This window comes from Pocillopora damicornis, chromosome 11 (assembly GCF_964200805.1).
Source record: "Pocillopora damicornis chromosome 11, jaPocDami1.2, whole genome shotgun sequence".
In the NCBI taxonomy this organism is placed as follows: domain Eukaryota; kingdom Metazoa; phylum Cnidaria; class Anthozoa; order Scleractinia; family Pocilloporidae; genus Pocillopora; species Pocillopora damicornis.
The window spans coordinates 5,628,945-5,651,734 of record NC_142680.1 but is presented as its reverse complement, the minus strand read 5'-3'; the positions used below and the strand labels follow the sequence as shown (position 1 = coordinate 5,651,734).

Genomic DNA, 22,790 nt, shown 5'->3' with positions numbered 1-22,790 from the left:
ACCCTGGGTTAGAGCTAATCGGCCTTTGAACAACTGGGCCCTGGTTACAACCTCAAGTGCATTTGCACCAATGAGATTACTGTTTTTAAAATGTTATTTAACTTGTCGGTGGCAGAGCAGGAAGTGGAGGAGGGGGGAGGGAGGGGGGCGTGGGGCTCTTAACGCTCTTGAATTTGAGTTACAAAATAAAGCATAATACAAAATCACGAACAAACTTCGGGTATAATGCTACATTTTCAGGAACTACGCTCAAATTTTCGAGTGGAAAATGCGTGACCTCTTTTATATCACGATGAACCGATGAACACAGCAGTCGTATGAGTGCTCCTGGGTTCGAAGAAGCTGAGTCATGTGATAGTCAGCAGATTGCCTTTAAACACAACATTGGCATCTGTCTGGGCATAATTCGAAACGGCTATGGAAGGAAAACTTGACCTTAAACTAAATGTTGTCGATGAAAATGGGTGTGAATTAACCGATAAAAAGCCATATCTCTATCAGACAACAGACACAGTCAGGTATGTCACAAAACAGTTGAGTTAGAACAACTTTCAGCGATAGCGAAAGATGTTCGAACAACTTTTATCAATTTGATTAAAGATCCATATCCAGTAGTTCAACTTCCACTTTTGTTGTAGTGGTTTATTTTGATGTTAGCTTTAGGAACCGATCTGTGAACTAGTTGGGTCAGAGAACATTTCGAAGTGTTTTTCCCAGGAGGGCAATTAGTGTTGGAATGGATTCCAGTTTACCTCGATCTCTTTCTTTCATGCCATTCGCTATGAATTAAAGTTTGCAACTTAATCGTTTTCTTAATAACGTCATTTGCTAATCAAAAATTGTATTACCAAACCTTAATTGCTAGAACAATAATTTCTGTGCAGTCCAATCGTATTTATTACGTGTACTAATTCACTGCATAAGGAGTTTGTTTTGCTGTTTATCTTGATATGAATTTACGCGCACATGAAGAAGAAATCTTGTTGTTGGGATTGGTTGGTTTTAGTCATTGCTGTTAAGTCACTGCTGTTGAAAATCAACCAATCATATTGGAGCATAATGCTTGTTAAGGTAGTTTGTAACCAGTTCACGAGAGGAGTAGTTTGCCCTGGAAATAGCACAATCTCCATTGGAAGTGAATAAATTATGGGACAGACATGGTGACTGATCATGGTAAACATGCTTTGATGCGTCATTACTTCAAGATCTCATTAGAAATTCTCCTTACTGTCTCTCCTACAATTCTCATGATGTCAGTATTGAGAATTTGTTTCTGGACCTACTAATAGTTCCTGAATTGATGTTTTTCTACATTCTCATCACAAGTCTTCTCAATATGTATTGATATTGTAAAGAGAAGTTCTCTCTTGGTCACACATTAGAGTTAAAGGATTAAAACCCAACTAATCATAATGGAGCATAATGCTTGTTAAGATGGTGTGCAAGCAGTTCACCTTATTGTGTAACAAAGAGGAGCAGTTTGCCATGGAAATTAAGCACAGTCCCAACTGGAACTAAATACATTGTGAGACAATTGCAAGCCACCATGACTGATTAATGTAAACATAATATGATGCATTATTAGTAATTTTATGTGAATTCTTCCTAGGAATTTAGTATATGTTCTTGAAGATAGCAAAAGAGGGGTCCTGATCCAGTTTGACACACAAATTTTTAGAAAAATTCACACATTTAGCAAGCAACTCATTTTGAATTTCCAATTTCAGATGGAAAGAAGTTGCACAATGGGTGAAGGACAAGCTGTCAATCACCTACTCACTCGCATTTAGTTATTTTGACGATGAGGGTGATCTCATATTTGTAAGTGTTCATTTTTCAAGTGATGATTAACCCTTTACAACTTAACATCAGTATCCATGTTCTCTATACTTTTCCCTTGACATTTTCTTAGGTACTGCAAGGAGAATTTGTGTAACAATCAAAGCTTCTTAGCTTGGTGATCACTTCCTTTATTCTCATGAACTTAATGAATGATCCAGCAGTGTTACTGAAAGCAGAAATCAGTAGCTGGTCATTGTTAAGGTTTTAAGATTTAATTACTGCCTAATTCTGGGCCCTGTTGTTCAAAGCAAAGTTAACCAGCCTAAAAGTATCATCCCCAAATCTCACATTAAGGTCATGAGAATTGAGGAAATGATCACCACATAAAGAAGCTCTTGATTGTTAAACAAATTCTCCTTGTTAGCACCTGACAAAATGCATAGAGAACAGTATGGAGAATATACATACTGATTTTAAGGTGTAATGGGTTACCAGTAAGTTAGCCTGCTGGACCTAATATTTAGGGGTTATCCTTCAAGTCCTACCCTGGTTATTGGGTTTTGTGCTCAGGAAAGACACTTTTGGCACACACTGCTTCTCTCCACCCAGTAGTATAGTAATCTGCATGCAAAAAGTAGGCAATACTCCAACGGGCTTCATGTTATGAAAACTAGGATTAGTTAAGTGGGTGTGGACCATAGACTTGACTAGGCAGACTACTTTGTTCTGATAGTGATAGATATTTAATTTGACTATTGAACAAGATTAAATAAAAACATTTTCATTTGAATACATCCCTATTTCATAACAGCTGAGCTAAGCATGGTAGCTGAATTACTTTACAAGCCATTCCTAAGAAATCCATGGCCTCTGCTGTAAAGCATGGCTCTGTAAGAAGCACTCATGAAGAAAGTTGAATTTTGGTAACATTGAGATACTGTTGGTTCTGCACTTGGCCTCCTTTTGAAAGTGAGGGCTTTTATACCTGGGAAGTGGCTTGCTGCTTTTGCTATTTAGAAAGCAAATTGCATACAGCGTTTTAGAGACTTGATCAGGTGACAGATTTGTTTGTACATTCCATGTCATTAATATATTTATAATATAGGGAAACACAGAACAAGAATGGAAGGAAGTGTTGGAAAACAAACATGAAAATAAAGATGGACATGGATCTACAATCTCTGTCAATATTCTTCTTTTGGGAAAAGCTGAAACTTCAAGCTGTTGTAAAGAAGTGAAGGCACAAGTATGTTGGCAATCATCCTTTATACAGTCAGGTGGAAGGCCAAATGCAAAGGGAAATAAGTGAACAGATGCGGCAGCTTATCTGAGTACAGGGCTGTCGATTGAAGCCCTTAAATCCCAAAGTCTGATTGTTAATTCTCTCCTCAAGCTGCTACACATTTCTTTTAAATAAGTTACAAGAATTTGGTGTTAGATCAAGAGAACAACCTCTACCTGATAAGTTTGAGTATTCTCAATACCTGTTTTGTGGATGATGTATGGATATTATAGGGAGAATATACATGTTAATCACTTCTGGGAGTTGAAGTTTTTGTCAGATCTCACCTAAGACTGGAAACTATTCTGATATAATGCCCCCACTAGATAAATGAATTTATGTGATTTTTTTTTATAGAAGCCGACAAGTTGTGGTACTGGAGTACAATCTACACTATCCTGCTGTGAATTTTTGAGGCCACTCCCTCCTGACCCAGATGTAAGCAGTGGTCCACTAGAGAAAAAGTAAGCCAACAATGTTTGTGGAAAATGCAAAGGAATGTTCAAATGTTCTGGTTTAATACTGTTCATAATGAAGCAAGTGCATACCATGAAAACCCAAACAGTAAAGTGTCAATAAATATGAAGATTCAACATTTCCCCCCCCCCCCCCCCCTCCCTACCTGGGCATTTGAATATTTGAAGATTGGTTTGTTTAATACCCTGCCCCAGAGGGAAAAATTGTGTTGAAATACCCCACCTAAGTGCTGGATTTGATGGTCACTTTTTTAAGCCAAAATCAGACCTTGTAGAACTTTTTTCTGGGCTATTTGCTTGCAAAAGTGAACTTTATACCTTTTAACCCTTTAACTCCCATGAGTGACCAAGACAGAATTTCTCTCAAGAAGAAAAGTGATGAGAACGAGGAAAAGTATAAATTAGGGTGTTATTAGTTGATCCAATACCAAATTCTCAGATATAAGGTCTACAAGTTACTTACTAATGATGTCGATTATTGTGAAATTGCAAGAAAAGCAGGATTCCAAGTTTTTATCATTTTCCTCCTCATCACAACATATATTATTACTCTGCTTTCCATAAATTTAACATGTACACCCCTTATTTCTCATTCTACATGTATCATGTATCTTCTGCCCTTCCTTTATCTGCCTCTCTCCATTCACCCCTTATTGTGAACTGCACAATGTGTTTGGAAAAGCCAAATGCAAGAGACGTACCTTAACCACATCAATTTAAAAAAACTTTCTCACAATGCAAAGACTGAATTAAAAGGGGTTAATAGTTAAACCTCTACAGCCTAACATCAGTGTGCATATTCTTATTACTGTTCTCTATACATTTCCTGAGGTGCTGACAAGGAGAATTTGTTTAACAATCAAGAGTTTCCTTTAGTTGGTGATCATTTCCGTTATTATCATGACCTTAAGGTTTGATTCAGGGGTGATAATTTGTAAGGACATATTAGATGGCATTGTTAAGTGTCATTTTGTGTTGTCAGGGTCAACCTACGTTTGCACGAGTACAAGTACAGTGGTGATGCCCTGAGAGCTGTTGCTTTGCCACTTGGACCAATTGGTATGTGAAAAACAGAAATATCATATGAAAACATTTTTTTAGTTATAAACACTTTGTATTAAGTACACCTTTTGTGATGGTTTAACACATAATATGTGTGGATATTTTATGCATTGTGTGGTATTTTTCCAAGCCAGAAGGGACAAAGAAAAATATGAGCAGTGAGCAAAATGTCTACTTGTATCCTAAGTTAAACCACTTAACCCTTTAACTCCCAAGATTTGATTGTTAATTCTCCCCTGTAGCTACTACACATTTGCTTGTAAATTAGTTATGAGAACTTGGTGCTAGATCAAGGTAGCAGCTTCTACCTGATAAGTTTGAATATTCTCATTAACTGTTTGCTGAAGAATGTATGGATATTGTAGGGAGAAGTTTTATGTGAATCACTTCTGAGAGTTAAAGGGTTAAAAGTAATATCTCACCAACCTTTTCTGGACTTGCAAATTTGATTTGCATCATTAGACATAAAGTGATTTATTTTTATTTGACAAATAATTATGATTAGAAAATTCTTTTTTTCAATTTTTTGTTATTAATTTATGATAATTTATTTTAATTATATATTTGATCATTTTTATTTAATAATTTATGATAATTTATTTTTGACATTTTATTTGATTTTTCAGGTGGTGGCTCTATAGCATTAGCTGGTGATGGGGGTCTACGCCAGTGGCAGATTACCAACACGGTCAATCATTTAGCTCATGTACCAGATTCATTCTTCGCCATTCGGTTTGTAAATGATTTGTTTTGGTTCAAGTGTTTCCCAAGTTTGTTGTTGAACTCAGAAAACCATAGTATAAACCAATCATAGGGGCGATCCAAGAATTTTTGATTGGAGGCAAAAAACACAGAAATAAATTTAAATGTCCCTCAAGCCAACTTACTTAAATAATAATTAAAAGAAATATTGCAAGACAAGTAATATATTAGGTTACTTTATAAAGAATTAATTTTTCATGCAATCCTGTCATTGCAAGTGACACTTTACAAAAATATTTTTAGTGTTAATGGCTTTCACATTTTCACAGTAAAATATTTGCAACCTATTTGAATGTTTCTTTTGTTTGAGATTGATGGTTTGAAAAATGTTAAATCAACAAAATTTAAGCCATTTCACAATTGATGTATTTTTTATTTTTCCTAGAGTGGAGCAGGGAAGCACCAGTAATGCTGTTATTCTTCAGTCAAGTACTTGGTACGATGAGGAAGGATTCACTCCTGCAGCATATGTCACAGACCATGGTAATTGGAAGATCTTTCAGATACAAATATTAGAAATCTGCAGTCCTTTTGAACAGTATACAAATATTATATCATTCCTTCTACATGTATTTCAAATTTAATGAGATTAACTGGTCTGAACTCAACTTTATTTTGTAGTTGTACCAGATGGATCTAAAGAGCTTCTCAGTGAAGTACCTGGAGTTAAAACTTTGGAAGTAACAGCAAAATACCCCATTGCAGAAGGTTTGTCATCCAATGATAATTTATTAAACAATCGGTACTGGTAACTGAAATTTTAAGGCAAGGAACTTTTGAACCCTAACACGTAAACTTGGTAGCTAAATTTCTTTTAGAAAGCAAAATACAGCCATATGACTTTTACAGTATTTCTGTAGCTTTTCTGATAAGTATTCAGAGATATGCTCCAGATTTAGTGTCACTTTACAAACTGATGTGAAATACATGTGAAGGGTCAAAACACTTTTTGAGGGAGGGGAGGGCAAAATATCTAAGATGGTTTTTATGGGGGAAGGGTTGGTCAATGACTGTAGCTGAAAGGCTGAGTCCTCTACAGTAGACTTATATGTATGTCACAGCCTCCATTTGGACTTCCTTGTTCCAATTCTCCCAAACCACCCACCGCTCCCATATGATGGGGAATATCTTTCACCTTATGTGTGGATCATACTACAAAATATTCACATGATTTCTTTGCCTTTTCTAGTTGATGTTTTGAGTGATGAGGTGCCTGTCCAAGTGCACTTAGAGGCATTCAACCCCTGTGTCCCTCTGGACTCCAAGAACAGTGGAATACCAGTGGTTGTCTTGAACTACACTGTGACAAATTCATCAAAAGATGCTGCAAAGGTGAATTACTTTATAATGATAAAACATCCTCATAAGTCTGGAGTTAGATCTGTCATCACACACCTTGGAATTTGAGTGGTCATGAGGAGGTTATACTGCTTAGTAACATACACCTGAGAAAGCCATTATGTCTCACTAACTTTGACTACATACTTGGGCATGGATTTCTGTTAGTTTATACCCAGGATATCTTGAACTCAGGCAATATGTCTGGTTACAAACTTGTGTTGTGCAGCACAGGGAGATTTCAAAACTAGGCTGTCTGGTATTATTAGTGTTTGGAGTTGTAGTATTCAAATCCTTCAATTACATCTTATAGTTTGGCTAAATATCTTGGCAGAAACTTGTGTTTACATAGTGAATCACTGTTAATTTGACCAAAGACATCTCATATGAAGGCTGTGACCCTGAACTTGAAATTTTGTCAGAGAATCACTGAAAGTTTGATGGGATATCTTATGCTTAGGCTGCTCAACTGGGAAAGGACTTGCAATACATTACACTCAGTGTAAAGAGAGGATAGCTTCTCAGAGTTCATTGGACCTTTTAGTGATGATGCACATTTGTACTGATAACAGTTTTTAATGTAAATAGAATAAGAGAGATGCTAAGTTTTAAGCTCTGTGAAGAAATTGAGAACATCAGAGTGTGGAATCCAAAGGTCTGAGGTTCAATTCTTCATGGGGATTCAGAATTTTTTCTTTGTCCCACGCTTGTGGCAAGATGAAAAACATCTTTCTCTAGTATTTAATGTATTTTACATGTAGGTTTCATTACTGGGATCACTCCAAAACATTGCTGGCTGGAATGGACGGACTCCAATTACTTCAGAAGGTGTGAATTTGTTGGATTGTTTACTTTGCTCCTGCAATGCTTTCTGAGTGTACATGTATGCAAGTGAGCAACCTTGAAAGGTTGGAAAAATGCTCTCTGAGCATCCTGTGACTCATAGTTCTGATTTTCTCTTTATTTGTAAATCAATGGTAACCCTTTATCTTCCTGAAGAGAAATTATAAGGCTAATCTTTCGACAGATAACAGATAAAAAGATAGTTTTTACATTAACCCTTAACTACCATAAGTGACCAGGACAGAATTTCTCCTAACAATATCATTACAATACCAAGCAGACAAATGATGAGAATATCACTTAGGGAATTGTAAATAGATCCAATAACAAATTCTCCTAACCAACATCACTAGAACTATATGGCAGACAATAAGGAGAATTACTAATGTGATCTTGGGAAGGATTTCTTCTAGATGTAATCTGACAGATTGTGTGACTTTTTTTTAATGATTCAAGTGCAGTTGCTGCACACAATGCAGTTGGCGAAATTGGTCTGCAGTTTGTGTAGTTGATGGAATTGGTGCACTTAGTGCAGTTGTGACATGTAAAATTAATTTTATTACAGATTAATAAAAGTTCATAAAGATGATATTTTTACATAGATATTGTTTTTTGCACTTCATGAATGAAGATGTTAGATGCATTTGTTTTGTATTGCAGTTGCCTGTGATGGATATGGTGGAAATATTAACAGTCTTTTGCAGACCAGGTATCATTGAGAATGGTGTTTAATTTGTGATTTCAGATGGTTAAGAGGAATGCTCAGAAATAATTTTTCTTTCAATAATGGCCTTGGCAATTTTTCCATCAATCTCTGATACCTCTAGTAACAAGATGTGTACCAAATTTATTTTCATATTAATGAATCATTTGATAAAATGAATGTTTTTTGTTAGTTTTTAATTTTCTTTTTGCGGAAATTCATCTAGCTGTCTGTTTGGTATTGACATGAGTAACCCATCCTTGGAAGAGAGGAGTGCACCAAATGGACATGTGTCCATCTCAGGTACTGTAAACAGAGGTTCTGTGGCAGCCTATTGCTGTACAATCAGTCCTTTGATTTCAGAAGTTCTCATTTGGTTGAGAAATTGTGATGTTATCACAACCACTTGTCAATTCATTGTCTATTTCATAATTTAATTTTAAAATTATTATTTTTGCAGTGGTGAAAAAGCCAGCGGATAATTTGTCTACAATGCTCCAGTATGATGATGTGAAAGAGATGTGGCAATATTTTACATTATCAGGACTACCTGGGCAAGGAAAGTGTGGTCCCTCTCCAGTAAGTTCTTTACTATGTAATGGTCAGGTTAATTCACATGTAAAGTAAAGGTGCACTGAGCTTTTGAGCCCAATGAGCTGTCCAGCCAGAGCTTTTACTTCAAAGCACCAAGTGGAATGGAGTATAGTGGCTTCTCTTAGTCAGAATTTGAGTCTATGCCCCTGTTACTAGCACCTGCCCCCCTTCCCCCTCCCTCACTATGGGTCTTGTCCTGTAACTTACTGTTATCTTAATTGTATATACAGTGTAATTTTTGTCTCTTGATTTAGATGGATTTAATTATATACTATTAGAAGAGGTGCATGAAAAAAGTAATCTTAAGGGACTTTCTGACAGACTCTCAGATTCTACTTCGAGATTTTTCAAATATTCCCTTGCGAAACAGGCAGAGAAGAAGATGTTGTATTGAAAGTCACATTAAGATTTAATTTAATGCATTTTCACAAAGATGGAGATGTCTTGTATGGTTTTTTATGTGCAAAACCTTTTTAAGTTGTTTGAATCATCAGAATTAAAAGATCAGGAGCAGGTTTACCATGATTGTCTCTTTACAGGTGGGTAAAACTTGGAATGGAGCTGTTTGTTGTGAGAGAGAAGTCCCACCTAACAGTTCAGAGGTAAATTTTAATTTCTCTTAAATACTAAATAGGCAACAGAGAATGTGAGGAACAGATTAGTGGTAATTTCATTTTAGGAGCAGCTTGTTTATGACTGTGATGAAGGGCCAATGTGCTGAATTTCAAATTCCAATTGGACTTGGAAACACTGGACAAAGAGCTTATTCATTAATGTACTATAAATTGTTAAATCCTGATGATTACCATTATTATCATTATTACTATTATTCATGAGTAGAAGATCAAAATGGGTTGAATTCAAACCCAGTAACGATTTGATTAATCATAACCTATTTCTATTTCAGACCTTCACATTTCTCTTGGCTTGGCATTTTCCACACAAGTATGTTGTATTAGTATAGGTAATAACATGATGTTGAGTGCAATTTGGTATTGATAAGCATGAGTACATTTTTTAAAGACGACAGGCAAGTGTAGTTTGTTGTCTTTGAAAAAATGTACAATTGCTTAATTATTTACTACAAATTGCATGGAAACCGTGTTATTACTTTTTAACAATTTACATCGGTGAAAAAAGACATCACAGCAAGTCAAGACAGGCAAAATTTTGACAACATACATGCTGTACTTAAGATGTCAAAGGTTGTGACATTGTAAGTGATTGCCAAACAAAGGTTAAAAACTGGTTAGTAGATTTGCCGCAAATTTAGGGATCAAAACTGCTGCAGCTCGGATTGTTGATGTAGTATGTTGCAAGGCCAGAAATTTCATTTTCCTATCATAATATGCAATTCATGGGATGTGACATTGTCATTTAAGTCATCGTGATTGACCTCACATTTTTGCAATTTGATTTCTTCCATTTAAGTTAAAATTTTACTTTTCTTCTGGACAGATATGTAAACTGGAGCCAGGGGTATTTTGGTATCAACGATCCCAATACACAGTTTTACATTGGCAATCAGTACAGCAAGTTCTGGAAGAACATTAACGAGGTGAGAGCACTATCACCCAATGTTTCATTTGTTTAATCCTCTGCACCTTACATCTGGCTATTGCTGACAGCCAGACAAACACAGGCGTGTATACATTCTTATAAACATTAGGCAATAAATTGTTGGTTATGCTGTGGTGCCCATAAGGTGGTACACCTAGGTCCGTTTGGTCAGAGGGGTGGATAGCGCTATTCATCAGATACATCGCTATCTAGTGGATAAGTGTTAATAAAGTGTAATGTGCTATCCACAGGATAAAGATTTATGCAGGGGAAAGCCTTATCCACCCTGTGAACAACTGGTGCCTGGGGTTACAGAATTTACGTGCTCCCTTACTGTCTTTTGAACTGATTTAGTCATACAGGTGGAGAATCAAGGCCCTTAAGTGTTTTTTATAATTTATGATCTTCAAAGCGAAGTAGTTTGTGTTTGGAGGACATGGTAAATTTTGTTTACTTAAATTTGGACATAATTATCGTAAAAAGTAATTACACTGTAATGGTCAAGGCTAAAAAGTTATATTGATTTTCATGTTGGATCTTTAAAACTTCACAAAAATTAGCTTGAGACAATTCGAATTCCTTTTAGAACCGAGCTTGGCATACATTGTATCTCTGTTATTTAGTTTGTGCTTTTGTTTAAAATGAAAGAAAAAACTGCCCTCATGCAGTGATGTCGTAAATTTCACCTTGCCGAAATACCGTTTCCTCAGTGAACAGAGCGTAGCCTATATTTCTTTCACCCAAACTGTAATTTGGTGCCTTTGTGAGTGAAATTGAAGAAGAAATGTTGACGATGGCCTCTACTGTTTGTATTTCAGGTTTTGTACTACACAACTGCTAACTTGGAGTCCTTAACATTGTCGACCAGGGTCTTTAGAAATGCAATGTTTGATTCCACATTGCCGTGGCAAATGATTGACAGTGCAGCTGGAAGGCTGTCTGTTGTAAGGTGGGTTATAATTGAAAGTTTGTGGATCGCAGTTAAAGTTTGAAGGGTTATAGTTGTTTTAACAACGGCTGTATGAAATGGGAAATGATCGCCTTCTACTGCTCTCGATTATTAAACAAATTCTCCTTGTCGGAAATATGTAGAGAGCAGTAGGGAGAATATGGCTACTTCTGTTAGGATGTAAAGGGTTAACAAGGATCAACTAAGTCCATGTCGTAATGATTTGGTGAAGCTCCTTCCTTCCAATAAGCGCTTCATCTCTAAGAAGCGCCTCCTTGAATTTGGTTTTTGCGAATAAGCGCCCTTATTGAGTAAGCATGCACAAACCAATAGGCGCCCCGATTGAGTAAGCACGCACATACCAATAAGCGCCCCTATTGAGTAAGCACACACATACCAACAAGCGCCCCTATTGAGTAAGCACGCACGTACCAATAAGCGCCACTTTTCCAACAACCGCCCCTAAACCCTCATTACAAAAACAGTGATCTTCGTCTTAGTCTCAACTGACGATTGCTTGGTCGGTCGTTGTAACCAGGAAGGATCCAGGGACAACAAGTCCTTCTCCCTGTCTTTATTCTTTTCCAATAAACATGAAAACTTTGTTTCGCACATTCGGCTGTTTCTCAAGAAAGACTGAAATAAGCACCCTTTTCCGTACAAGTGCCCCCCCTTGAATCGAGTCATTACGTTCATCAGATTTAACGAGAGATGAAATATTTTTCTGTTAGATCCCCCACGTGTATGTGGTTGGCTGATGGCAATCTTTATGGATTTGAAGGTACAAATGATTAACATCTAACTTCCTCATACAACGCTGATACATTATCCTGCATTCTGGTGATGAGAATATGGGATTAAACGTTTCAGTTTGGGTGTAAAACCAAACTCGCTAAGCTAATTTTTTATGAGATGTAAAGCAATAATGAAGAAGAAAGACTTATCAGACACTTGAAGTTTTAAGGGGTGAATACAGTTTTAAAACTATCATGTTATCACGTGACCAGGGTGAAAATGCAATAATGGTTCTTGTTGGCCCGCGAGCAGGCCTCATTATGAGAGCTTGGGCGCGAGCCTCCCTCCACCCGTGGAAAAGTGACAGGCCTTGAGCAACGCGAGCCGGCGACAGGTCTGTAAGGGGTCTGGCACTGATAATAGTAACAGACCCCCGGTAAACCTCTCTTCGACTCGTCTCATATATTCCTGTGGATGGAGGAACGCGCGTCCTGCAACGCTAAAATAACTATGGCCTTCTCGCAAGCTAGGTTCTTGTTAGGGGAAGTGATTCTGGAAACTCTCAGCTCCGTTTTACAGTATGCAAAATTGAATTTAAATTTTGGAGAGGTCGAAGCGTTTGCCAGTACATTACGAGATTGAATCTTTGAACTTGATTGAATGTATATATTGAATTAAATCTATATATTAACGTTTCTGGTTGTCTTTTTTTTCCCTTCCATTTTCAGGATGTAGTAAGGTTGGAGGTGAGTTCTTGTTGAAGCGCTTTGTAATCGAGTGTTGTTAAACCAACTTCAAAATAATCAGAATGGCAAATCAAAGCTGAGGGGAAAATCATAAGGGACGAACGAGTACAAGCAACCTTTCCGAAGCACAGATTACCGAGCGTGACAAAATTGCGACTTGATTTAGTGTGTCCCTGATTGGTTTATAAGGTGGCGCGAGTTTTCTGGACCAATCACGGAGCGAAGTAAAGCGAAACCAAAGTAATTCCCGAATACCATCGACGCTTAGTTGAATGTTTACTCCTTAATTGAATTTTACTGCACTTCTCCAACACAAAAATAAACGCACTTTCTAAGTTGTTGGCCACCTGTGAAGGAGAAAGTTGGAAATTTTTCATTTTCCTTTGAAAATTGTCTCTGCCAAGACGCTATTACTAAGGTGTCATTTGAACTGCGTTAGTGCTTATTTGAGGAACTTTGATACTGATTTCATATTTCATGTCGTCAGGTTGTTGCCCGCTCAATTGCACACACGTGTTCAACTACGAAATGGCCATTGCAAAGTAAGTTCTGCGGCACTAGAACTGTCTACTTTTTGCGAACGTCGGGGTCATTTTTGAAACGATCCCTTTTGAAGTTTCGCGGTTGGGATTCATGGCACTCTTCTCTTTGCGCAACCTTTTCACTTTCACTGAGAGTATGGTAACCTGTTATTTGTCTTCACAATGTTTAGTAGAGATGACGCCTCAAAAAGATTAGTGTATTCCAGGTGCCAATGATATTAACTTTAATCAAATGTATCTAACAGTGCTCGTGAATTTTTTATTTCTTATCAGGTGTTTCCCTGATTTGGAGAGAACCATGAGAGTCGTTGATCTGAAAGAGCAGATAGCTCCCAATGCCATCATACCAAGGTACGGTTTGCCTAAAATAAAGCACATCATCGTTGTAGCGAACCATCAATTAATCGAGTTGAGAAGGTGCAGTGAGTGTCAGACGCAGTAACTTGACTTGCAACTGGTTGAAGTGCAGGAAAACCTGGAGTTGGTACTAAGCACGGGAGAATTTGCCGCCGAGACGCGGGTAAACACTTAGCCCATTGCCAGACACAGGAGAGCTGGCCAATAAGAAAATTTGCGTAACAAAAACGTAGAAATAAATTTTTGCGGTTGTAATTGCGAGAAATACCGTCCTACTCTTTTGGAAGCGTGAATCGATTTAAGTGCGGTTCAGAGGTTAGGTAGGACATAAACGCTCACTGGTAATTTAAATATGTTTAAGTGTTGTTTTTATAATTTTTTTAGCCGCACTACTGTGCCTCTTGAGCTTCGACGCTGGTGGAGCTTTTGGCCAAACTACACTGACGTTGACCCCGCCTCTACTACGATATGCGTTGATGGCGAGATTGGAACCGTGTTGAAAACCTACAGGGAGGTAAATATACCACATACGAAATGATCTTCTCTAAAGTAAGATAAACTGAGTGTCGAAAATCATCCGGGGTTGCTTATGTTCAATAAACTTTGCTCTGTGATTGGTTTAGAAAAACTCGCGCTGTCTTATCAACGAATCAGATGCAAGTACCAAATAAATCGCGACCTGGCCACCCGGGTTTCCTGCGCTTCAAGCAGTTTGCTTGAATTCACTTTGAGTTCTTATTGGTTAATGACAATGGAAACCTTTGTTCTGATTGGTCACTGGGATATCTTTAATTTTATTGTTTCGACTTTCAGTCTATTTATAAGCCAATATATATTTGGCAAATCTCTAAAATCAGATCACTAAAGGCTCATGAGAGAAATGCAACCGTGGCCCTTCTTGTCCATCATTTCAGGTTCTTCAGGGGGCTCCTCAAAAGTGGTTCGATGGTTTATGGCCAGCGGTTAAGAAAATCATGGCACGATGGATGGGGGAACTAGATTCGGGAGATGGTAAAGAAGATTTTTTTAAACGCTGTCAGTAGTTGTATTTTTTGGCTTATTGAGAATTTTTCGTTAAAAGTTGTCATGCGTTTCTTTATTGACAATATTCACTCTGTCGATGTTTCGTCTTCATAGGTTTGATTCGTGCCCCCCAGCCCAATACTTATGACACCTGTTTCTATGGTGTGAATACTTTCACGTGCTGTCTTTATCATTGTGCATTACGGTAAGTAGCCACCATTGTTTTAGTGATGGTGTGAAAACCTTTAATAGTTAAGAATTTTCACAACTGACTATCGATTAACCGGAACCAAAATCATCGCTACAGCCAATCAGAATAAAGAAGAGGTTGTGAAGGAGCCAATGAAAACTCAGTATAAACACGCGTACCCGTCCTATAGAGCGGGAAAACGCGGGTGTCTAAGTCGCTGTTGGTTGCATTTTTTTGCTTCTGATTGGTTAGAAAGTTGGTGCCAAAGCCAATGCAAAGTGATTAGCTGAGAGGAACACGCAAGATTTCTAGACCAGTCACAGTGCAAAGTAAAGCAAACCCATGGCAATCACAGACTACTTTGCACACTCATTAGTGAGAAACGTTTGCATTTTTATAATTAGTTAAGTTAAAATGAGATTTTCGAGAGTTTTCAGTCGGAATAATTCAGCAATACAGGAGAATTTGTAGTCTTTTATTTATTTTTGTCTCGAAATGAAATGTTGAGCTATTTTTCTGTTTCGAGAGAAAGGACTTAGCTATATATAGGTGTGTCTCTATCGATCCTGTTGAATGAACTGATACTCTACAAAGCTGCTCGGTAGATTTGTGCCAAACTGATCCATTATTCACCGTAAAGAGTTTAAAAGCTGACGTTTCGAGCAGTAGCTCTTCGTCAATCGCTCTGACGAAGGGCTGACGCTCGAAACGTCAGCTTTTAAACTCTTTACGGTGGCTAATCTATGTTATCAACTCAAATGATAATACTAAATTACCCTGTCATACTTTCCCACCGACACAGCATCACAATTTCTCTAGAAACTTACCTCCTTGATCCATTATTCCTCTTATTGTATTATAGAGCTGCGGAGGAGATGGCTGAACTTCAAAAAGAATCGGTACAGTAAAGTTTTTTTTTCCCATTTTGCCATATTTCCAGTTTTAACCCTGTGACTCCCAGAGGTGATTAACATGTAGTTTCTCCCTATCTTATGTATATATTATCCAGCAAACAGGTAATGAAAATACTAAAGCTCAACACGAAGAAGTTGTTATCTTGATTTAACACCAAATTCTCTTAACTATTTTACAAGGAAATGTGTCGCAGCTAGAAGGGAGAATTAACTATCAGATCTTGGGGGTAAAAGTGTAAAAACAACGCAAGGTTGGAAAGGGAGGCATTGGGAATCCTCGAGTACATGTTACTCCTGATTGTAATGAAAGTTTAATCATTTTGACCGTGAAATTACCTGATTTGCCTCCATATCGCCAGGAGATTCTAGTTTAGTGAATCTTGTCCCACTTATTGCCAGTTGTGGCTTTGCTTCTCAGCTTGCGAGCAGGTCTTTATTATTAGCGCTGCCGGACGCGCGTTTCTCTTCCCGCGAGAAAGTATGAGAAGAGTCGGGAAGCGAGAAGTTTATCGTCCCCTCCCCTGTGGAACTTTCGCCGGCTCTCGTCTCTCAAGGCCTCTTAATTTCCCTCGGGCAAAGACACACACGTCGAAGCGCTAATCAGGATAATGGCTTGTTCGCAAGCTAATGCATTTGAAAGGTGTCGACAATCGTTTAAGATAAGATCGCTTACTGGGACAGCTTTAAACGTTTCTATTTATTTTGGACCTTCTAGGACCTTGCTGATGAGTACTCCGCCAGGTTCAAACTGGGAAGTGCCAACCTCGATAAGGCCTGTTACTCAAACGGAAAATGGTACACACAGGTGAGCCCTTTCTCCAGAAGAACTTTTGAGTGTGCAATGCCCTTAATGTGACCCAAGAATGACATAGCTCGGAGCCTCTTTATCAGGACGAGGTAGCAATCCATTTGGATTTGTTCTAAAGAATGCAAGTGAATTTGATCAGAATTCTTTGATCTTCTTTTGTTTCTTTTTTCTGTAACTCATTATGTCTAAGTCAAGCGTGAACTGTACTTTTTTTGTTGGCGACGTACGCGTCACCGTTTTTGCTACGGTTTGGAAGAACGAACCCCGTCTATTAACGCTTCAATGACTGAGTCTTTGATCCTAGTCCCTCGGATCTGGATTATACATGGATACTCCAGCCAAAAGGAGATCCTTTTTTTCATGCGCGTGATGAATGAACGGGCGCGGCCTCCATAAGTGCGAATGTGAAAAGGGGAAAACTTTCTTAAGTTGTTTGAAAGGATCAAGCGACGACTCCATATGATTATTTTTAGGTTACCCATAATCATCCTTTACTGAATCTGTCATATCAGAGTGTGAATGCATCGTTTCACATCTGGGGTTCTTAAAGGACTCCTTTGTGAAAAGGGGAAAGATTTACACCTTCGGACGAAGTGAGCCCGTACAAAATTTATTGATCACAGCCATTCCTCCCTTTCCACTAAACCTCATGTGTTAATTGTATCCGGTATTGTTTTTTTGTAGGTGCTGGATCCAAAGAATCCGAAAGCGGAAATTGCTGACGGTAGGGTGACTTTCCAGTGTAATTTTTGAGTGAGGCGGATGAAGTGAGAAAGTGTTGCGTGACAATATTACAGAAGTAATGGGCTTGACGCTTTAATATTTTTATTTTTAGGAACGTTCATTGATTGTTTGCTTGGCCAGTGGTGGGCAAATGTTTTGCAGCTCGGTGATATTTTACCAAAGGAGCATGTCATGTCTACATTGGAGTACATTTACTCTAGCAATCACGTGGATTCGTTTAATCCAGGTATGGCAAATTGTAGTCGATGAAGATGGTTCTCTCGTGCAGGTTTTCTTTTGTTTCTAGCGCGACTCGCGTCTGCTAAAATCCATGGGCAGTCTTCCTAATAACCGTTCTTTGAAATGTCACGCAACGCTGCCAAAAGAAGAGCTGAGGGGAGTGTTGCGTGACATTTTTAAGAACGGCTACAAAGGATGAATCCTTCTGGTCAGGTGAACAGTGGTACTGATAAAATCAATATTAATACTAATAATAATGGTAGTAATGGTCATAATAATTAACGGTTAATTCAAATATTAGAATAAAATTTATCCTGGCTTAAGGTATAAAACCCTAAAAACTGTAAAATATTTTGAAGACGTTTTGACGTGGCTTCACGTCAATATAAAGTCAAAAGTAAAAATGACAAATGAAAATATTTCGTTTTATGTCAGATTAAGTAACGTTATATTTTAATTATGTCTATCAGCGGACCAGAATCCCCGGAAGTTCTTCGATCAGCGAGACGCCGGACTCTACATTTGTCGATGGCCTGGATCGCCTCCAGAAAATCCCTTCCGGTACAGTAGTGAGGTTAGTGGTGCATTTCATCCAAATTATGTCCAATTCATGCTTGTCAGTTTCAATGGGTGTAGAAACTTTCGTTTATATAACTGCTTTATCTTCTTGTCACGCAATGAGCTGTTGGCGTTGGGAACATGCTCACTCGCAGAGGGTCGATTTAGCTATGCAGGCTACCATCTTCAGCACTCTTCACATTAGAGACTAATATCTGTGAAGACTTGTTCACAAACGTTTCTACCTGTGTCACGCTAACGCATTCGTAACTAAGAATACACAAAGATTGAAACGATGAAGTGTTTGTCCTCAGATGAAATCTAATGTATTTTATATTTCTTTTTTTGCTTTATAAGGGAGCCTGGACTAGTTTGGAGTACGAATTTGCCCAGTTGTGTTTGAATCAGTTAATGGTCAGCACAGCACTCGATGGTATTGACAGTCTCTCTGTCTTTTTTGTTTGTGCGTTTGTTCATCCATAGGGTGTCTTATTTCAGGATGTTTGACGTTACATTCCTCCCATCTCCTTTTGTTTAAGATTCTTTTGTTCACATTACACCTTTTCTGGTTTAGTTTTGACCGACACCCGTGAAAAGTATGACGGCACTCGGCGCAGTCCTTGGAACGAGATTGAGTGTGGCGACCATTATATTCGCCCGATGGCAGCTTTTACCTTTTTTGAGTTCGCCTCAGGTCAGGTAAGGAGCACTTCGCTATCAGTAGCTCTTAATTGTGATATTGACATCCAGTGCTTGTGTTGTAAGCTTTTGCTCGTGTGCGTGGGGGTTTTGTGTGCCCCTTTCATGGAGCATGCAGCGGTGAAGCAATGATTAGGAGACAATGAGCGAGGTTTAATTAGTGTTTTAACTTTGCAGCGGGGACATTTACAAGGGATGCACATGCGATTTGAATTCTAAATCGCTTTTTTCCTGCTTGATGACTGTTTAAAAAAGTTTTTAAGTACTCAAGGGGGACACTTCTATCTGCTCTGGGATTTTCCATAAAACAGTGAGGACGTCACGACTCGACGTCACCTGAGCTGAGCTGAGCGAACCAAGATTATTGCGACCTCAAATTGATAAGAATAAGATGATATGGATTGAAAATGTGGCTTCCTAAATCTTTAACTCCTAAGAGCGACTAGCGTCTAATTTCTCCATACAATATCAGCCTTGAATCAAACAGTAACGTCACGAGAATAAAGGAAATGATTACCAACTAAGGAAGCTTTTTTGATTGTTAAACAAATTCTCCTTGTCAATGCCTGTGGAAAGCTGTAGAGGACTGTATGGAGAATATGCATACTGAGATTAGGGTGTGAAGGGTTAAAAAATCACGATTGAACGTAAGTCTTCACTTTTTCTTGAATTATTTTTTTACCAGACTTGGAAGTTGTCCGAGGTTGGGAATCCTTTGATCAGCCTTGGGTTTGCACCGCGAATCAATCCGTCAGACTTCTGTGGCTTTTTTATCACTGCCACTGCTTGGGGTCAGTTTAAACAGAAGGGAGATGAAGAAATGAGAGATGGAACTGCTGAGGTAAAATATTATGATTTTTTTTGTGTGAAGTTTTTTTCTTTGCCTTACTGAACATAAAAAAGGTTTGAAATAGACACAGTTTTGCGCCGATGTTGTGTTTCATATTCACGCTACAGAATACAAACATTGTTTGTGTTTGCAATGCCAGTGAATTTTAGCCTTCAGTATCCACTTTGAAATATTTCAGACTCTTTTGTTTGTTTTCCAGCTTTGTGTTCATCATGGAGAACTAAGCCTATCACAGTTCACTCTCAAGTCACGTGCCTCCTCTGCCTTAGCGCGCATGGCAGGAGGAAGTGACAAGTTGCTGGTCACAACAGTGGCTCAGGTACAACATCTTTCTTTTGCGAAAACAAACTCTCAAGACCGTAAAACGTTACAGGACTGTTGAATTAAGTTTATTGTGAATTTTGTTTTATTAGGACGCTGAACAGCTTTCAATTACCTTCGATTCTTGTGGAATTTTGCTCAAAGCTGGCGAGAGCCTGCATGTAACACTTTCAGGTATGCTTTTTTTGTATTTACTTCGCCATTTAGACGGTGTTTGGGTCGTTCATATTAATCAATCAGCAAAGACTTCAACCCAGTAATCCGTGCGTGCATCGAAATGGTCTCGGTTTAATAAATTGTCAGGAGGGTCGGTCGTATTTTTTTCAAACTTTTCAAAAGAATGGACTGACGTGGTTTTGGTTTAATTTTGTCAGCGAACATAGGTTTTATTATTTTTTCTACCATAATTGAAGGGCTCACGCCTATTTCGATCACGCTTACTGTCTTTAACTTTTTACTTTCAAACAGGATAAGCATGTTGCATTTTATGGCTGTCCTTGAGACAGGTCAAGGATGGCTTTGCATCATTACCAACGAATGATCCGTAGACACACCCCAAGATGGCGTCTAATAAAATTGTAAATGTACGTTAAAGTATTATGATATCAGTGTCGGTTGGCAGATATACATTTCAAGTCAAAAACTTTTAGTGATAAATAACTTTTAACGTCTCCTCACAACTTCAATTCATCACTTTTCAAACAGGTGACTTCTCAGCATCTTGAGAGTAACTGCCGACTTTTTTACAGAGGGTGACAAATGGTGGTCCCCTATCCTAAAAAATATCTAGTACTTAAAATGCTTGTGATATGTTCACAGTAGGTTACGAAACTGAATATTTAACCGCTAAAATATGAAGAAGAAACAAGGTTAATATATTTCTACATCTTGTTTCAGGTATTGTAGAGTTGAAAATAGATATGAAGATAGGGTTTAGGAAAAAATTCAGTTCCGCAGACGGAGAATGATTTGTATCAACATGTATAACTAAACAACATTAAAATAATAGCAAACTCTATGTAAAATTATTTCTTTTAGTTTATTGGTTCTTAGAGAGTTGCATCAAATGTTTACTCTTTATTCCGTCGTATATCGTAGAATTTTTTAACATTAAAATTTGCCACTTTCCATTTGAGTTTCTATAATAAACTGAATGACTTGGCCACAAGAACATGCTGCGTTGTCACTAGCAGAGGATGGTGTATTTCTTCCTCAACAGGACCAAGGGGAATAACAATTTCCTCTCCTTGTACGTTCAACTTGATCTGAAACAGATCAAAGGATGTATTAATAAACAGTATTGAGAAGGAATTTTACAAGTTAAAACCCGTTTTGTGCACTCATTCCATACACTCAAATGAGAAGTTTAGATCAAGTTCTTATAAATTAACTGTTAACAATCCTACAAGGAGTTGAGATTTTCAGATACCGTTGTCACCCGTGTCTGAGAGAAACCGGAATCCAAATAGGAAAATCCGAAAACCACATTGAAAACCAAATCCGAAGCCCATAAGACCGAAAACCAAATGCTAAAGAACGGAAAATCCGCAATCCGTAATAAACGCCCAATCCGAAAAACCAAAATTCTTTGGCACAAAAACAGATCTTAAAAAAATATCAAAAATCCCAATGCCCCCCTCAAGGATGAATCGGTCAGTTCAGTCCACAAATCACACAAGTGATAACACAACAAACATTATTATTACTGAAACCTCAACGAAAACTTTTTTATCGTTATTATTTTCCAATCAGAAACATGCTGCAAAACAACTTTAGTCACGCGATATTTTTCAGGGAAGGTATCTGATGTCACGCAATTGAATTATTCATCGACTACGAACATCGATGCGTAACAGCTTGTAATTGCACTGCTGCAGCCTCACGGAATCTTATTTTGAAATTATAGATTTGCATTTTATGGCTAAATGGCGCAGTCCTTCCCTTACATACAGTAGAGGATTTGATCTCTTCGAGAATATAGTGAAGATTCAGCAAAGAACATCATGGAGATGTTCATGTTTTCAGTTCGTTTCGTTTCGTTTATCAAATCGCAGTAAGCCCTAAAAAATTCCGGAGATATGGTCGATTCTAGTTTTACAATAGAGACTAAATGCATTGCATGACATTAGATCTTTGAAAGACAGGCGCAAAGAACAGTGTTACAAACGTTAACTCTTTGACTCAGTTGTATCCAATTCTGCGCATAAATTCCATCATCTGCTAGCACTCAAGTAAATACAATTTAGAAACCAGTGTAATTTTAAGTTTGGGAAAATGTGCACGACCACATTTATTCCATTTAAGTCCAATCGGTAGAACTTTTAAACATAGTTTTTTTTTTTCTATGGGGTTATTTTATATTACATGAAATTGTTTTTGAATAACAGCGTATAAAACTTCAAATGACGTTTTTCAAATTTCATGCTGCGAATTTGAATATTTTTCAATAAACAAACGATATAGCTACGACAGCGCAACGAAAGAAGCAAATCGCAGAACGAGCGGGCGCGAATCTAGGGCGCATTCATTCATGGAAATATCGACATCCAAAACAGAGTACGTACCCCTGAGAAGTGTTCTCCGCGGATCTAAGTGCCATTTTCGAGGCAATCTATTAGGGAAACTGCACGTGGTTCAAACGCCCTCGTCTGACAGCTCCTTTCATTTGGTTCCGCGATTTCCAATTAGATTATGGTAATCTTATGACCTATTGTATTTCTCGGAAAACTAGCG

The 22,790-nt window shown here is 38.0% G+C and overlaps 1 protein-coding gene and 1 long non-coding RNA gene across 2 annotated transcripts; one reads left to right on the top strand and one right to left on the bottom strand.

Annotated features, from left to right (window-relative positions):
- Positions 1–339: 339 nt before the first annotated feature.
- On the top strand, positions 340–21,228 carry LOC113667837 (uncharacterized). Its single transcript, XM_089186975.1, has 35 exons — positions 340–518; positions 1,728–1,821; positions 2,888–3,028; positions 3,422–3,528; positions 4,523–4,599; positions 5,229–5,334; positions 5,750–5,847; positions 5,986–6,072; positions 6,554–6,696; positions 7,464–7,530; positions 8,206–8,254; positions 8,475–8,551; positions 8,709–8,827; positions 9,382–9,444; positions 9,750–9,787; positions 10,301–10,400; positions 11,221–11,351; positions 12,083–12,132; positions 12,815–12,832; positions 13,320–13,374; positions 13,648–13,725; positions 14,116–14,245; positions 14,646–14,742; positions 14,869–14,959; positions 15,807–15,843; positions 16,574–16,663; positions 17,351–17,390; positions 17,502–17,636; positions 18,100–18,203; positions 18,545–18,620; positions 18,762–18,886; positions 19,572–19,727; positions 19,936–20,055; positions 20,150–20,231; positions 20,526–21,228. Exons 1-35 carry the CDS (start codon positions 418–420, stop codon positions 20,528–20,530), a joined length of 3,087 nt encoding a protein of 1,028 aa, XP_089043101.1. The 5' UTR covers positions 340–417; the 3' UTR covers positions 20,531–21,228.
- LOC149037156 (uncharacterized) lies at positions 21,078–22,788 on the bottom strand. Its single transcript, XR_016180990.1, has 2 exons — positions 22,622–22,788; positions 21,078–21,322 (listed from the first exon to the last, which is right to left on the bottom strand). It is a non-coding gene; the product is annotated as an uncharacterized LOC149037156 (long non-coding RNA).
- Between the last annotated feature and the right edge of the window lie 2 nt (positions 22,789–22,790).

Bases quoted from the DNA above. Each gene is read 5' to 3' on its own strand.
- LOC113667837 (XM_089186975.1), top strand. From the start codon at position 418: ATGGAAGGAAAACTTGACCTTAAACTAAATGTTGTCGATGAAAATGGG. The intron at 11,352-12,082 runs GTGGGTTATAAT...TTTTTCTGTTAG, and splicing joins GGAAGGCTGTCTGTTGTAAG to ATCCCCCACGTGTATGTGGT. The intron at 15,844-16,573 runs GTACAGTAAAGT...TGGACCTTCTAG, and splicing joins CTGAACTTCAAAAAGAATCG to GACCTTGCTGATGAGTACTC.